At 52.0% G+C, this 18204-nt stretch overlaps 1 protein-coding gene across 1 annotated transcript in view; it reads right to left on the bottom strand.

Moving 5' to 3' along the window:
• The window catches only part of DCDC2B (doublecortin domain containing 2B), a 203693-nt gene extending 186185 nt beyond the window's left edge, over nt 1-17508 (bottom strand). The window contains exons 1-2 of the mRNA XM_086955671.1: nt 16810-17508; nt 2608-2665 (exon numbers count right to left, since the gene is read on the bottom strand). Of these exons, the coding sequence (XP_086811797.1) occupies nt 2608-2665; nt 16810-17087 (336 nt within the window). The 5' untranslated portion in view covers nt 17088-17508. The remainder of the gene's footprint in view (nt 1-2607; nt 2666-16809) is intronic.
• Between the last annotated feature and the right edge of the window lie 696 nt (nt 17509-18204).

The raw sequence follows: 18204 nt of genomic DNA, 5'->3' as shown, positions 1-18204 counted from the left end.
GGGGGTGGTTTGCATTGCCCAGACCCAGATCTCATTGGAGAAGAGGCTGGTGATCCCTTACCTGCATTGTTTATATGTTTTGTTGTGTCTTTCAGACGTTGATAATGGATAAAGGCATGCATTGAGGAGAAAATGAGCTAAACATTATATCAAGACTGCGTAAAGTCAACAATCTTGAGCCCGTGTTATGTGTGCACTGCTTACATGTGAATGCTGCTTGGTGCGGTGTGGAGTGGGTTATTTGGTTACATGTTTTTGTGCGGATCTCCCCGAGTGTTGCCATTTACTAATTCCCCCTCACACTGGGCGTATTGTTTGTCCTGGACTGGTTTAGGCCTTTTGTTCAGTTTTGACAGCGAATTGTAATGTGGCTGGCGGAGACACTGCGGCTTAGAAACTGGATAGCGGATACATATCACAGGGCATGTGAGGTGAGCAGGAAGTGGTCATTGGATATGGGATCACTGGTCGGTCTGAATCAGACCCACGTTGGTAACCCTATGAGCGGAACGTCACGACCTGTACTTTGCTACTCCACCTTTGCTGCACACTCGAGTCATCTTTATCACTTCTCCTTTCGGCAGCAGATGCCCTTTGAGCTGGGCAGTAGGAGACCTTAGTTGCTCAGACACTCCTTACTTCATGGAACAAAAGTGGAAGGGCCCTTTGGAAGACACCTCGAGTCTCCCGCATTGGTGGATTCAACGGCAAAAAGACTTGAAAGGAGTCTCATTTTGTTTTGTAAAATATCTTTTGTTTTAAAAGGCAGGATGATTGTATTTGAAGGAAACATTTTAAAGTATGTTATTTTTCTAGCGGGGTGTAGAAGGAGACGTGCCACTTTATACTAAGTGCAAAGACAATTACCGGTTGCTATTTAAAACAGGCTGCCTTTATTAAATTAGAGCTTATGTGCATCTTTCTTGTATGATAGTATTTTGACATTACTCGATTTCAGTATTATCAATGTTACGTTACAGAATTATCTTCAGAGAGAAGCTATTTTTTCCTCCTGTATAAATCCTTAGACGAATAAGATTAGGAAAAAGAACAATAGGTAGTAATATTATTTGAAGGCAAGCAATGTCATGCCAGGACATTTGAAACGGATTATCAGACAACAATTAAAAATGTATGGAAGGGAAATACCACTAAGATCATGCTATGTTTCGAAAATCAATTGTAGGCAATGTATGGGGCTACCTGGTGTCCCTAGGAACCTGGATAAATAAACACTAGAGCAAACTAGAGTAAACAATGGTTCCCTCAGGGGATCCGAATAGCCTATGCTTTCTAGGCAACAGAGGCTACCAGCATCCCCTGAGGGAACCATTGTTTAAAGTAGTCCATTCTAACAGATTTCCTTTGGGTTTTTTCCATTTTCTACTGCACGCTATTTATGTGGTGGTCATTGTGTTTCTCTATGATGTTGGTGGAACTAACCCCACAGCGAGGGACAGCACACTGCGGAGCGTCTAGCAATGGGCTGTTTGACTGCATTAAAAATGTTCACAATGTGATATAGTATCTTGATCGTTTTTTGGGGATATTCATATAGTTTGCACTGAAAACCTAACTGCCAGCATGCAGCTTCTGGCAACCTCTGGGACACACCAGACTACTGATGAACTAGGCGATTGCACAAGTTATGTAGCCACAAATCTGTTGTACATTCGTGACTGGCCGGAGGTCCTCACCCAGCTGCACCAGTGCACCTCATTACTTGTGGCTTCTATTAGTCATTAAAGAACGTCATCAGCGAAGCAATGGACCCGTGGGACACAATTTCAACAACCATATCTAAAAGCAAAGCTCGAAGGCAGCAGATTTAAAAGTGTGTGGTGTCATTTAATGTCTGAAACTGCACCGTAACTACATCTTCATGTAACACTGCAGTGTGCAGCATTGGGCATGTGTTTGGGCACTTGGAGGCTAATTTATAATCCTCTTGCGCCGCATGTGAGTCACTTTAATAAGGGAAAAGGTGACTACCGGCAGTGCAAAGGGCTTGTAAATAAGCCCCTTGGTAATTTTAGAAGTCTCAGGACAATTAGTTGCCTACATGTTAAGGTATTATCAGCATTTGGCTACATAGGGCTCCAGGGTCTAGCCACCTTCCCCCAGCTCGTTTTCTCAATACTTTGAGCAGTAAGTGTACCCTTATGTTTCGCAGGGAGGCTCTCTGTACCTGAAGTTTGTGGTCATCCATGGTGGTGCCATAACCGGGCCTACGGTTTACTAATCCTCAGATTTGTAGTTCAGGTCTATTGTATGACACACCAGTCAGAGAGGCCCCTCCCACAGTTTTTCTTCCCACCCCTGATATTGGTGCTTTCCATATTGACAGTGTCAACTGATCTGTGTTGATGGACCTGAAACCAAGTGTCCATGTGACTCATCATCAGAGGGGGTATGACATGAAACGGGGTGGGCAGACAAATGCAATGCATTAATCAAAGTAGTAAAACGCATATTGACATTAATAAAGGCGTTGTTAGTGTTCATCGAACAGTATACCGCACACAACCCCTTCCTTGTCCAGACTATTCTAAGCCACACCATCAGCATCCATTAATCGCAGTGACATCCTGGTAACTACTCACTCACCTGAGCAGCATCTTTATTCCGGGTTCCGCTGGAATGTTTCTCTCCTGTGTGCAAATAGCTGCAGGTACAAAGTGATGAAAAGGTGAGATTGGACACACGGATTTCAACAGACCAATCCCACCTCTGCTTTGAATGACGTGACATTTAAAGTATCTGCTCCAGAAAACTCCTGACTGGGCTGAGTGTTGTATGATAATGTCTATTCCGAATGAGGCCCCATGGTGGGGACACAAGCTGGAGTACAAAGGTAAACGTGTGTCTGTAAAGGGACAGCAGTCCCCTATAAGGCTGACCCCAGTAACACATTCCAGTGTAAAGGAAACGTTTCCAGGCATACAGGCACAGAGACAGTGTGTGCTGATTGGTATAAGGTACTCCTCTTCTGTTCTTCTGTGATGGTAGAGGCTAGATAAAATGTTTGGAAAAGAATGCCCAAATGTGTCTGCAAAGATGTAGACATCTTAGCAAGCACAAGGCCAGGGTGTGGCTTGGTCAGTAAGACTCGGGGTGGTGGTGTGAGCTTCAGATTTTTTTTAATCAGGTTAAATATTATATGGGAAGCAGCACATGAGGGGGGCTTAAAGGCGGTTAAAAGGCAAAGGAGTGCAGATTGTGTGTGGGGGTGGTGTACTTAAAAACAGTATTTTATATGATAACCATATTTAAGACGTACTAAACATAGACATGTGTGTGTTACCATAGATGGCTGAAATCTCCTGAACCCAACTATTTATTAAGTAGTACATTTATTAGGGGGTTCTAACACCCCAAACACCCCCTCGAAGCTACGCCTCTGAGCAAGCACATTGGCTCCACATGTTGTTGTATATATACCGTCCTGTTGTTAATACACATGGTGTTTGTGTATTAATAAAGAAACTTGAACTTAGCTGCTGTGGTGCCGTGACTTCTGTGGTGACAACGTGAGCCCAGGGGATCCGAGGTGATATATATATATATATATGTGTGTGTGTTTATATATATTTATATATATATATGTGTGTGGGTATATATATATATACATATATATATATATATATATATACACGAAACTGCTTCAAAGCTGCTCCCACATGGTAGTCCTTTAGCAAGCAGACACGGACCCGTTTTTTGGTGCTCGAATCACAAGTTTATTCGTCGGCCATTACGCGTTTCGCCACCCAAGGTGGCTTGATCACATGACAAAGCTGAAACGGTACCAGACCAATTATGAAGCTACACCTTTACACATGATTGCTGTTGTGAGGTAAACATAAACGAAATATTTGATTCTTGCGACAGTTTTAAATAAAGAGCAAAAAAATAAGCAAAAAATGTAAAAAATAAAAAATAATGATGATAGGTGCAATATTCGCAAAGTTCTAAATACTTCTGTTGCAGTAATGCTTTTTAGGCCAATTATTTAAAAAACATCTGTGGGTTCTTAATAATTTAACATAAGAATTAAATATGCATTATAAACATTCTTAAAAACAGTATAAAAGTACAATATTCCCTGTTTAAGAAATGTTTAAAAATTATGTCTAAAAACATTAAAACTAATAATCATGAAAATAGTTTTTTTGCTAAGGTCATATACATCGTTTTTGAAATAAGCAAGGGCTCTTAGACACGTGCAATTATTGTCAAAACTGTGATATCATATCTGTTCATATATATCACGAATCAGCATTGCCCATCATGTGAAGATGCACAACACCTATTTATTCATTCGCCATCTGAACTATGCGCAAACAGGAGACATTTCAAGTCCTCCCAAACAGGCCCGGGGGATGTGAGCAACCATCTAATAAGGTGAGCGTGTGCTAATGGAAAAGCAGGACCTACAACGCTAAACCACCTCTTGTACTCTTCAACATCTCCCTAACTAGTGGCAGATGGCTTAAGTTCACAATGCTATGATTCATGCTCAGCCAATTCATGCTAAGCCAACTGTTATACTGCTGCTGCTGCTCAGCCTGAGTGTATGTGTGAGAGAATACGGTGAATGTAAATGTTTGTGTGTGTGAGTGTCAGTCAGTTGGAGATGGGCTGAGCAGCAGTGGAGAAGTGTGGCTCAATGGTTAGAGCGGCAGACCCTGATGCAGAGGTCTAGCCCGGGACCAGGGTTCAATTCGCCGCCTCAGCGGGTCTTGGGCTCAAAATTCCACAGACCTGATAATTCTCGCCTCGGTGCCTATTCCAATCATGGAGTCTGTAAGAAATGGGGGTTACCCAAATCTCCAAGGGGGTAGCATGGCATCAAGCGGGCAGGCCAAACTTCGAGGACATGTGAAACATTCACGCAGTACCCACAGTCAACACACCAGGCACACCACAAAAGAGGCAGGACACCAGTTTGAGTTGGAAAAAGATACGTAGTTTAGTAGGGTTTCCAACCTGCAAGGCAAAAGAATGCAAAACAGTAGTGTCACACAGAGCGCCAAATGGCGCCAGAGCCAAGTGAATAAAGGGGGGAAATTATTTACATAGGAAGTAGTCCATGCTGAAAGAGAAAAAGGATGGAATCAAAATGTCATTAGATCTGGGGCCAATCTGGCGGGGCCAACTCAGACTCTCATCCTAAAGGGAAGGCTGTAATTGCAAAATTCTACATTAACATAGAATTACCTCATGCACCATATCGCCAACCCAACCCCTGTTAGGGAAAGAAAACATTAGGGCATCACGGCATAACATGGACAGGAACACCTGCAATAAATCAGCCTATCTGGCCCATCAATCTGGTATACAAACAAGGGCCTGGATTAACACATCAGGCCAACTCATTGACCAACCTAGGCGGAACATACTTCGCCCAGCATAAATATCAGGTAGGGGCCCTTCTCATAAATCAGGAACACCTGCCAGGAATCAATTAGGCTCCCTCTACCATCAAATTAGGGGTATCAACATCGGGGTGTACACAACAGCCAACCCTCATTACCTCTAGACTCCCTTAGACATTTCCTTGCCCAGACTTCCTCTCTAACTGGGGACCTCAGGACAACCCATAAGGTAGGTACCTAAATTTGCGATGAGGGGGAATAAGACTCTCTACCCCAGAATATGCCATAAGGGCAACCGGCTTGCTCCGGAGTTGTCTGTTAGGGCAGTTTGTGGCAGGAAAGTTAGGGCAGTTCAACAAATCTGGAGCCCAAGTCACAGGTGCCCTCCGCAAAACGGGGCACCTGACAAGGCAACACAGTCCCCGGGGCGGGCACCGACAATGTACCCCGTTGCCCTCTATGTCCCCACACAGTTAAGCGTAGGCCCCACTCACCGGGCTCTCCTCGATGGCTCCTGCGGGGCTCCTTTGGGGTCTCCTCTGCAGGGGGGGGGGGACCAGGCACCGACAATGTGCCTCGAGTCGCGGGACCCTCCGGTGATCTGCGTGGTCACTCGGGCCCACCAGGCCTCACCCATGCCTCAGCGTTGCAACCGGGGCTCCCTCTTCACTATGGGGGCCCCACTATACAACTTCTCCTGTCTTGGGCCCTCCGCCGGGCTTCTCTCCTTACTCAGGGACCCGGGGCTCTCCACAACAGGAGACTGAGCTCTTTTCCAGGGGAAGGGGCAGGCACCGGCAATGTGCCTCGAGGCCCCTCCCTCCCTGTGGCATCACTCGGGCCTCTCTTCTCCTCTCAGGGGCCCATGGGGGGGGTCACTGCACCTCTGTGCGGCCCCAGCGGGCTTCCTTCTCTGGTCCCTTTCAGGTCGGGAGGCGGGCTGGTACCGGCAGTGTACACCGGCTCCGCCTACCTTACCGGCCCCTCGCGTGGGGCACAGACCGGCGGGGTGGCCTCCCGCTCCGGTCGCTTCTCTCGGGGCTCCCTCCTTGACACGGGGGCCCCGCAACGGTGCTTCGCCTGGGTCCTCCCTCCCTCACGGGGACCCAGGGCTTGGTGTCGCTCCTCGCGGCCTCCTCAATCCGGGCCGCAGACCAGCGGGGTGGACTCCCGCTCCAGTCGTTCCCACAGGGCCCCCTCACAACCACGGGGGTTCCGTACTGCGCTTCACCCGGGTCCCCCTCCTTCCATACGGGGACCCGGGGCTTAGACTCGGCTTCGTTCCGCCTTCCCAGCTACCCGGGCCGGCAGCCAATCAATGCGCGGCGTTGGCGGGGGCGGGCCGATGACGCGGCCGGACGCCCCCGTCACCTGACGCGAGGGACGCGGCCTCAGGCCTAGCACGGCCCCTTCTTCACTTCGGCGGCCCTCTCCTGGTACCGGGGGCCGCCGCAACGATACCCACCACAGTGGGGGGGGTCCCACACACGCCCGGGCTGCGACGGTGATCTCCGGCTGCGATAAGGGGTAGGCTCCCTTCTTAATTAATTAATTATACGGCAGACAGCGGGCTGACACGAGGGTAGGCTCCTCCAGCGTGAATCTCCTCAGGAGAATGGCGCTATTCACAGCGCACTACTCCTCCCTCTGCCCACACAGTCCTCAGGGCCAACAGCACTTCGGGGGCCACACCAATCACAGGCACAGTCCCTTGGGGGCACAATCCTCCCCAGGCAGCTCCACAGGCAGTATCAGTCCTTGGACTCCCAGCGCTTAGGGGGCGATACTGCAGTTTACGCCAGTCAGCTGTCCACAGCCCTTCACCATAGGTACCTCACAGCCCAGAGCTTCCAAAGGGGCCACAGCTTCCTTGGGGCATCAACCTCCCCAAAACAGTGCTATTGCAGCACAGCACCTGGCAGCACACCTCACAGGAGGGGGTGAACAGTCCCACAGTCCTCCTCAGGGGCACACTCCTCACCTCCTGGGCGCTTCTTCACGCAGTGCTGGCGTGGTACCCGGTCCAAACAACATCAGTGACCTGGGTAGGGGCCCTCCCTTGTCAGGGGCCCATGGGGACAGCAGCGGGGGGGGTTTATAGGGGTGCAGGGCCCAGCTCACAGGTCCATGTGGTGGTAGCACCTCACAGCAGGTCCCCTCTCTTCTTTGTCCCAGCGCTGACTGACTTTCTGGTGGCACTTCTCCCCATTTATACCCTCCTCCCAGGCAGTGCCAGGACCTTCTAGAATGTTGGCAAATCTAGCCTAAACTGGTTCTAGGGGAGGGGGTGAGCACCCTGGGTGCCAGGCTTTCCCTCCAAAAGCTAGGGGTAGCTGGGTAATATTATCTAGACCGCTGACCTATGGTAGGCCAGTGGCAAAACCCATGGCCATGGCATCCATTTTAAGAACACAGTACATTTTAGTCAGGTACATTTTTAAAATGGGGATTGTTTTCTGCACACCATTTAGTAACATTTAATTTTACAATAGGGCAACTCTTACCACACATGGTCCATACACATTTAATACCATGGGGGAGTCATTCAAATTAGGGGGGCAAAAAGCGAAAAATTTTGGGGGAAAAAGGCCAAGTCCAACACAACTCCCCCCAGCCAAAAGCCAGGGTAGACTGATCAATGCCTTGATGGGCTTCCCTGGTTGGGGCGGAAAAAGGTGGACGCAGGCCTGCAACTACAGGAGCACCTGCAGTTTCTCCTCCACTCTGGAACCCAATGGTTCTCTCTCGCAACCCTCCCTTCACCAACAAAACCACCCCACGGGTGTTCCCTAGTGGGATGTTTCTCCTTCCTAGAGTGGGAGGCTCTAGCCTCAGGCTTGTAATTCTCTTGAACCACTCTCCTCTCTCCAAATTGCCACTGGTCCACCCATCTGGGGTCTACACCCTCAGACTGACCAGCCCTTAGGGGCGAGGCTCTCCTCCCCCTACTTCTCCTCCTAGGGTTCTAGGGTTCCTCCATCTCCTACGCCTGGGGACACCCTCACACAACTCTCTCCCCAACCTGGAGTCGAAACCCTCAGGTTGACCTGGTGACAGGGGCGAGTCCTCCCTCCCCCGGCACCCCCTCCCAGAGTTCTGCACCCTCCTACCCGGAGAAGTACCCCTGGGAGTCACTTCCGGGGGGACTCTGGTTACAGATGTCCCTCCCACCAGGGCAGGCAACTCCTGTCCCTGGCCACCCAACCCGGGATCTGCGCCCCGTGGCTGAGCTGGTGACAGAGAAGAGACCTTCCTCCCTCTGCACCCCCTCCCAGAGTTCCGCACCCTCCCACTGGGAGTGGTACCCCTGGGAGTCAATTTGGTAGGGACCTGCATTACAGGAACCCCACCCTCCGGGTCAGGCAACCCCTGAACCTGGAACCCCAGTCCAGGATCTAAACCCTGTGACTGGTCAGACCCCCGAACCACTGGAGCTCTGATTATTGATGCTCCGGGTCCTCCTGACATAAGGGGATCCCTCCCTCTGGATGACACATCGGGGCAGCCTAGCCTCCCAAGCTGGGGTTCTCTTAAAGAACACTCCATGCCCGGTGGCCGCAGCTGGGGCACCTTGGGACACCTCCCTGTCTCACTCCCTTCAGGATCACTCCCCTCAGCCTTCCCAGACGCTCTGGCACTTACCCAGAGGTCTGCCTCCCGTGCAAGTTCCCTGGGGTCTGAGAACCCGCACTGCAACAGATGGTGGCGCAGTCTTGGGAAACAACTCCTCAGCATGTGCTCCCGGATAACGGCATGGCACAGCCCTTCCCGATCCTCCACTGCTCTCCTCACCACCCAATCCTCCAGTACAGTCCAACACTCCTCCTCGAACTCTCCTCAGGACTGATGGGACAGCTTTCCCCTGCCCCTGAACACTGACCCGTCCTCCTCTTCCGGGGAATCAGGCACGGTCTCCTGGGCTTCGGGAGTGGGACTCCTTGCACTGGACCTACACTCGCTGCCGCCACTGGATCCCACCCTCCTCGGTGAATCCAGACTCCTAAAACCACTCTCAGGGGACAACCTACCCACCTGAGCTGATCTCTCTCTGGCGAAGGCCCTCTCCGCCTCCGCCATCCTCTCCAGCGCTAGGACTTTTTCAGTCTCTAGTCGCTGCTCTTCTACCCTCAGCTGCGCTAAGCCCTCGGCATGCCTGAGCTTCGCCAGCGCCAGCTGATACTCCCTCTCTTCTCTCCTATCTACCCACTCTTCTGGGGACAGGGAAAGGGATGGGGCAGTGCCCCCGGGACTGGACCCAGTGCGAGACTCCCTATCTTCGGTGTACTCCACAGCTACTGGCGTCTCTGCCCTGTTAAACTCTTCCTCCTCCTCATTGGAGTAATTTCCTCCCAGGGTTCTGGATGGGGAGCCCTCTCTCTGGTCTCTAACCCACTGACCCTTTAAAACCTCGGGGGGTAGTCAGACAAGTCCCCATCAATCTCTAAGGGCTCTTCCCTCTTGAGGGCCTCATAGAGAAAGAAATTCCTCCTAATGTTCCCTACTGGGGGTATCCCTCTCTCCAGGAGGAAATCTATCACCTCCTGTTCGGTGTACTCCATTAGTTCCACCTCCTCATAAACCGACCCCATCGTGGCGAGGACTCTCGGGACACATCCACAGTGGACCAAGGGGACACAGTTGTCAAACACCTTCAGGAGGAAGCAATTTAGCAAACAACAATAATCCCCACAACAAGGCTCGGATTACATCCAAAGCTCTATCTGCAGTGTCACCCGTGGCCGCTGTGGTACTGCGCAAACACAAGTCCTATCCCACCGCTCGCCACCAATGTAAGAAATGGGGGTTACCCAAATCTCCAAGGGGGTAGCATGGCATCAAGCGGGCAGGCCAAACTTCGAGGACATGTGAAGCATTCACGCAGTACCCACAGTCAACACACCAGGCACACCACAAAAGAGGCAGGACACCAGTTTGAGTTGGAAAAAGATACGTAGTTTAGTAGGGTTTCCAACCTGCAAGGCAAAAGAATGCAAAACAGTAGTGTCACACAGAGCGCCAAATGGCGCCAGAGCCAAGTGAATAAAGGGGGGAAATTATTTACATAGGAAGTAGTCCATGCTGAAAGAGAAAAAGGATGGAATCAAAATGTCATTAGATCTGGGGCCAATCTGGCGGGGCCAACTCAGACTCTCATCCTAAAGGGAAGGCTGTAATTGCAAAATTCTACATTAACATAGAATTACCTCATGCACCATATCGCCAACCCAACCCCTGTTAGGGAAAGAAAACATTAGGGCATCACGGCATAACATGGACAGGAACACCTGCAATAAATCAGCCTATCTGGCCCATCAATCTGGTATACAAACAAGGGCCTGGATTAACACATCAGGCCAACTCATTGACCAACCTAGGCGGAACATACTTCGCCCAGCATAAATATCAGGTAGGGGCCCTTCTCATAAATCAGGAACACCTGCCAGGAATCAATAAGGCTCCCTCTACCATCAAATTAGGGGTATCAACATCGGGGTGTACATAACAGCCAACCCTCATTACCTCTAGACTCCCTTAGACATTTCCTTGCCCAGACTTCCTCTCTAACTGGGGACCTCAGGACAACCCATAAGGTAGGTACCTAAATTTGCGATGAGGGGGAATAAGACTCTCTACCCCAGAATATGCCATAAGGGCAACTGGCTTGCTCCGGAGTTGTCTGTTAGGGCAGTTTGTGGCAGGAAAGTTAGGGCAGTTCAACAAATCTGGAGCCCAAGTCACAGGTGCCCTCCGCAAAACGGGGCACCTGACAAGGCAACACAGTCCCCGGGGCGGGCACCGACAATGTACCCCGTTGCCCTCTATGTCCCCACACAGTTAAGCGTAGGCCCCACTCACCGGGCTCTCCTCGATGGCTCCTGCGGGGCTCCTTTGGGGTCTCCTCTGCAGGGGGTGGGGGGGGAACCAGGCACCGACAATGTGCCTCGAGTCGCGGGACCCTCCGGTGATCTGCGTGGTCACTCGGGCCCACCAGGCCTCACCCATGCCTCAGCGTTGCAACCGGGGCTCCCTCTTCACTATGGGGGCCCCACTACACAACTTCTCCTGTCTTGGGCCCTCCGCCGGGCTCCTCTTCTTACTCAGGGACCCGGGGCTCTCCACAACAGGAGACTGAGCTCTTTTCCAGGGGAAGGGGCAGGCACCGGCAATGTGCCTCGAGGCCCCTCCCTCCCTGTGGCATCACTCGGGCCTCTCTTCTCCTCTCAGGGGCCCATGGGGGGGGGTCACTGCACCTCTGTGCGGCCCCAACGGGCTTCCTTCTCTGGTCCCTTTCAGGTCGGGAGGCGGGCTGGTACCGGCAGTGTACCCCGGCCCCGCCTACCTTACCGGCCCCTCGCGTGGGGCACAGACCGGCGGGGTGGCCTCCCGCTCCGGTCGCTTCTCTCGGGGCTCCCTCCTTGACACGGGGGCCCCGCAACGGTGCTTCGCCTGGGTCCTCCCTCCCTCACGGGGACCCAGGGCTTGGTGTCGCTCCTCGCGGCCTCCTCAATCCGGGCCGCAGACCGGCGGGGTGGACTCCCGCTCCGGTCGTTCCCACGGGGCCCCCTCACAACCACGGGGGTTCCGTACTGCGCTTCACCCGGGTCCCCCTCCTTCCACACGGGGACCCGGGGCTTAGACTCGGCTTCGTTCCGCCTTCCCAGCTACCCGGGACGGCAGCCAATCAATGCGCGGCGTTGGCGGGGGCGGGCCAATGACGCGGCCGGACGCCCCCGTCACCTGACACGAGGGACGCGGCCTCAGGCCTAGCACGGCCCCTTCTTCACTTCGGCGGCCCTCTCCTGGTACCGGGGGCCGCCGCAACGATACCCACCACAGTGGGGGGGTCCCACACACGCCCGGGCTGCGACGGTGATCTTCGGCTGCGATAAGGGGTAGGCTCCCTTCTTAATTAATTAATTATACGGCAGACAGCGCGCTGACACGAGGGTAGGCTCCTCCAGCGTGATTCTCCTCAGGAGAATGGCGCTATTCACAGCGCACTACTCCTCCCTCTGCCCACACAGTCCTCAGGGCCAACAGCACTTCGGGGGCCACACCAATCACAGGCACAGTCCCTTGGGGGCACAATCCTCCCCAGGCAGCTCCACAGGCAGTATCAGTCCTTGGACTCCCAGCGCTTAGGGGGCGATACTGCAGTTTACGCCAGTCAGCTGTCCACAGCCCTTCACCATAGGTACCTCACAGCCCAGAGCTTCCAAAGGGGCCACAGCTTCGTTGGGGCATCAACCTCCCCAAAACAGCGCTATTGCAGCACAGCACCTGGCAGCACACCTCACAGGGGGGGGGGGGGGTGAACAGTCCCACAGTCCTCCTCAGGGGCACACTCCTCACCTCCTGGGCGCTTCTTCACTCAGTGCTGGCGTGGTACCCAGTCCAAACAACATCAGTGACCTGGGTAGGGGCCCTCCCTTGTCAGGGGCCCATGGGGACAGCAGCGGGGGGGGGGGGGGTTTATAGGGGTGCAGGGCCCAACTCACAGGTCCATGTGGCGGTAGCACCTCACAGCAGGTCCCCTCTCTTCTTTGTCCCAGCGCTGACTGACTTTCTGGTGGCACTTCTCCCCATTTATACCCTCCTCCCAGGCAGTGCCAGGACCTTCTAGAATGTTGGCAAATCTAGCCTAAACTGGTTCTAGGGGAGGGGGTGAGCACCCTGGGTGCCAGGCTTTCCCTCCAAAAGCTAGGGGTAGCTGGGTAATATTATCTAGACCGCTGACCTATGGTAGGCCAGTGGCAAAACCCATGGCCATGGCATCCATTTTAAGAACACAGTACATTTTAGTCAGGTACATTTTTTAAATGGGGATTGTTTTCTGCACACCATTTAGTAACATTTAATTTTACAATAGGGCAACTCTTACCACACATGGTCCATACACATTTAATACCATGGGGGAGTCATTCAAATTAGGGGGGCAAAAAGCGAAAAATTTTGGGGGGAAAAGGCCAAGTCCAACAGAGTCCCACTCTGCAACTCTGGGCAATAGCTTGCTTAATCTCCACAACGGCCCCCACAACGCTAAGGATGCCTGGCCTCCACCTCGGGGGTGCCCAGGAGTGGACGTCTCACAGGGTAAGCCAAGATGGGTTCCACAGCGGTATTCGTACAAGCGCCTTGAGACCCATGCGGGTGAGTAGTGCGCTATAGAAGTATCAATTTACATTTACAGTGAGGCTGCTCCTGGTGGGGCTCTCCCCTGTGTAACACCTTACCTTAATAAACCTACATGGAAAACTACCTGGATTGGATTTACTTCTTTTCACTACACCAATCCATGCCAGCGGTTCCGTATCCGGATATCTGTCGCTGGGGCGGGGTGGGCCTTGGGCTCCACACTACTTGGCCGCACCAGTGCTCGAGCTGCAGCCTGCAAGCCCGGATTTTCTAGCAATGAAGGGAGTTTTCTGCACAGTGAGATGATTTCGACTGTGGGGGCAGGCAATTGCCATCGACAGGGCTACTGACTGCGGATGAGGACTTCAGCCAGTGCCTGAGGAGGCCATTGAAACTCCACGTCCTTGGCCTCAGTCATTCGATCTTCGTTCTGTTGTGTACTACACTCGTTCTTTCTGCCTTCACACTTAGGAAGTGAGAAAATGTGTGGGTAATTTAGAAAATGTCACACATTTATAGGAAATGTCCAAAATGTCCAAAATCAGGGAACTAAGAAACCAAGAAGTCTGAATGGTACTAAGAAATATTCATTTTTTGCAGAAAAATCTGCATCATCGAGCTGGACTGTTCCTCGATATGAAAGAACCCTTGACTCATTCAACAGAATACCCGGCAAAGAAGATAAATTCAGTGGTGTAGAAGCCCATATGCCTTTGCGTTGCATCTACATGGTGATTCGCTCCCGTCCATAGCATGTAAAGAAATAAGATGTTCCAGGATCCCCAAAATCCTGCAATGTTAACTCATTAGAAATCAAACCAATGTGCTTGAATTTCCAAATAGTCCGGGAGCCTGGCTCATTTTTACACTGCTTGAAGACTCGACCTCAACCCTGAAACTTTGTGGCTCGCTAGGGCCACATTTTAACCGTTGCTCACATTACTATGGACTCCAATGAGAGCCACGTTCTCCTTCACAAAGCTATCCTTGACTCCACGTTAGAATCAGCATTGTTGAATCAACAGAACGAAAGCCCTTTTCTTGTAACTGAAGGACATTTGTCTTTCAACGAGCTATGTAAGGGGCTGCGATAAATGACATAGGAGCACGCAAGTCCATGGCTTTCAGAGGCCATGCGCCTCTTACCTCGAGGTTGCAAGATACATGCATTTCAGTCTGGCATCCTCTCTCCTCTTCAGGGCCCCCTGGCAGGCTCCAGTTCAAACCAGGAGCTTTTTTTTGTTTTGTTGGTGTAGAGCACAATTAGCGAGGAGTTTGAGGAATAATGTTGTCAGGGAGGCAGCAGAGTACGAGTAAGGATTCCCACAGGTAAAATATTTCAGTGCACCCACAGGTTTCATGATTATCTCAAGTCCTGCTCATATACAATCTCCCTCCCTTATTTACAAAGCCGAATCATTGCCAGTCCTGGAGGAAATACCAAGGAATGCCATCATATTACTCTATCGTAGATGCCCAAGAGCCCTTGCCAAAACCCCATCTTTTCTACCACAAGTTCTCATTATGTGGGATGTTTAGAAGTAGAGAACCGCGACTAAAGGCATACTAGGACCAACGACAGAGGCAAGATAGAATGCCTTAGTGAATCGTTCTAGTGAAGCACACACACAGGAGTTGTTTTCCTGAATACAAAGCCTTTTTCAGTCTCTGACAGACCACTCTAGATACAAAAGAAGGCCTTGTCATTTCAGGCATTCTACACATAGCCAGGATGCAGCAGAGGGTTTCCTTCTATTGATTTCAATTGCAGGATTGTTATAATTTTTTAATAAAAGGATGCTGAAGCCTCACCCACACACGATGGCAACATCACTTGAGTCGCCCCTTGCTGCAACGGAACCTGTTGCAGTCAGACTCACCATAAGCCATTTTGAGTGATTCTGTATGTGTGTGTAGTGAATTACTGTACCACTATCTGGAGGTGTTGTGATTGGCCAACTGGCCGGGTGTCGGACTGTAAAAATTGTATGTAGTGGAACGAAATGGTTCAATTCATCTACTGTTACAAGATTCAAGAAATGCGTTACAAGGGCTTCCATTGGGTGCCTGCCATGTTGTTAAGTGATGGTCAAATTCTACTCCCCTATCAGGGGCGGCTCTAGGCTCATGGTGGCCCTGGGCAGGCAGCGTAGGCAGGGGAACTTGGAAGAGGGGGTCAGGGCGGGGTGGAGCGCGGAGACCAGTGAAGAGGGGGTGGTCAGGGTGTTTGGAAGTGGAACAGAGCCGGAGGCCGCCAAATCCCTGCCAGGGGCCCCCATGCAAATATGTAACCATCCTCAGAGGATTATTATATTAAGGATATATATTGGTGTGGTGGCCCCTGGGGTTTGGTGGCCCTGTGCAGGTGCACAGCTTGCACATGCCTAAGGCCGCCCCTGCCCCTATTCAATAACTTTGATGTTGGTGAAAAGGGAAATGTACACTCAAAACCTATACCCATGGAAACGCAGTGTAACCTTGTGCTTGTGGTCACCTGTTTGTTCGTTAATGGTTAGGCCTGAAGGGGTGGTGGACTAATCCAGTCCATATTTGGGGATGTTTTTTCAATTCTCGTCTCAGAATAGCGCGTCTTCACTGCCCCAGCTGAATGGACAGTCAGAGTCTGACTGCTCCCTGTGAGTCGTGGGCTTTTTGATGTTCTATTTCTTTGAAGCCACTTTTACATGTCGTACAAGTCACTATTAACATGTGAAGCGTGTCTTCTCTGTTGCTAGTCAAAACGAGGATAATTCTGGGAGGGTGTAGGGGTCAAACTGGGGCGGGCCCTCATATGGTCTTGCCGCCTGTCCCTAGCAGGGGTAGCACACTATTCAGAGATCGACTGCCCAGGCCCGTCCCCAACACCTTCCGTAGTCACAGAGTGCAACTCTGTCTTGCTCCCATTTACAATCCCGGCTGTCTCAGGCAAATGGCTGCATAGTAATGCCAACACCATCACCCACCCTGTCCACCCCCCTACACCACTGTCAGTGTCGAGGTTTGATAATGAACCGGCAAACAGATGCCTGTATGGTGTAGATGGAATTCGCATATCTGTGTGCCAAGGCAGTGCCAGTAAGAGGCCAATGGGACTCAGGCTCACGCCACGTTCAGGTGTCAGGTGGGCGCGCCCTCGCGCACACACACACACTCACTCTCACCCCCACCCCCAGGGGATGCAGATGGATACCACAGTTTCACACGCTGATATGAGACCAGAGGGTCACGCGCCATACTTATTCCAGTCAGAACATACGGAAGCGATGGCCATGATGGTGCCCCTCCCCCGAATACTTACTCGATGCCTTTGAACTTCTCGAAGCCCGCCGCCACGTAGGGGTTGCCGCTCTGCAGCTGGTTCAGCTCGGTGACCCGGTGGCCCTGTCGCGGGGTGTAGAGGTTCCTCACGGCTGTGTTCGCCTGGATGCTGTTGGTCACGTCTGTGAGGAAGGCCTCGAAGGTGTGGTACTGCCGCTGGTTCACCACCAAACGTCGCCCGCCGTGGAAGGGGTCCCCATTGCGGAATATCAGAACCCGCTTGGCCTGAGGGGCGAGGTCCGTGGCGCTGGAGGCCATTCTGAAGGCGCACGGAGAGTTCTGTGGTGGGTGAGCGGCACCCCAAGTCAAGCAGCCTAGAGACCACGCGCTGAGGAGAGCATTCCCCAGGGAATCCCCAACCTATGAGCGATTCCCCCAAATAAAATGTAAACACCCCAAACAAATGGATCAGATGCAGCAACTCCTGACAGCCAAACACCAGCCTCGAAGGAGCGCCCGAGACCACAAATCAGGACAGACTGACAGACAACAGGAACAAAGAGAGGGCAAACTCTTGGAGTGAGTCACAAGGCGCCCGGCCGAGTTATGGAGCACTCCCAGGGCAAGGCGCAGAGGACCCCGACCGTGACTCCAGGCGCTGTGGCGCAGCAGGTGACGGCGTGCGGCTGGAAACACAGGCACCTCTTGTTGTGTTACTCGCCCAGGCAGCACTTGTTGTGGTTTCTGGGACCCGGAGCTCGGCGACTCTAGCGTTACCATGGACTCCGGCCGTCAATAGCAGGCTGGGCCGGTGACAGCTCACGCCTCCTGTAACCAGAGGCCGAGCACCCCTGCGGGCACGAGCCGGGCTCGAGGGACAGCTCTCACACAAGGAGAGGAGCAGACCCTATGATTTATTCAGGGACCCCCTCACTTTCTTTATTGCAGCCAGGGGCAAACTCCCGATAGTCCAGAGTGTAATCTGGGACCTGCCACTCACACCCAACTGTGAGATCCGGGAAAGACCACTCACCTTGTAATGTTTCATCAAACAAACCTCCCACGCCCCACTGCGTAAGTAACTAGGGACAAGCCACTCAATGCCACAGTATGAAGAGAGACAGACCACTGCCCCCACAGTGTAATCAGGGTTAGAACACTCACACCTCAGCTTGACCAGGGACATGCCACTCAAGTGCCACAGAGTCATCAGGAATAGGCCACTCACGTTCCGCACCGTAACCAGGGACAGGCCACTGACCTCCCAGAGTGTAATCAAGGGCAGGCTACTGCCCCCACAGTGTAATTAGGAACAAGTCACTCAAATCGCTGAGTGTAATCAGAGACGGACCACTGACCCTTCGTAGTGTAATTAGGAATATGTCATTCAAACCCCTCTGTGGCCATGGAGATGTCACTCAAATCCCAGTTTATT

Source organism: Lissotriton vulgaris, chromosome 2_1, assembly GCF_964263255.1.
Source record: "Lissotriton vulgaris chromosome 2_1, aLisVul1.2, whole genome shotgun sequence".
In the NCBI taxonomy this organism is placed as follows: Eukaryota; Metazoa; Chordata; class Amphibia; order Caudata; family Salamandridae; genus Lissotriton; species Lissotriton vulgaris.
Note: the sequence above shows the minus strand (reverse complement) of the source record. Positions and strands in the feature narration are given on the sequence as shown.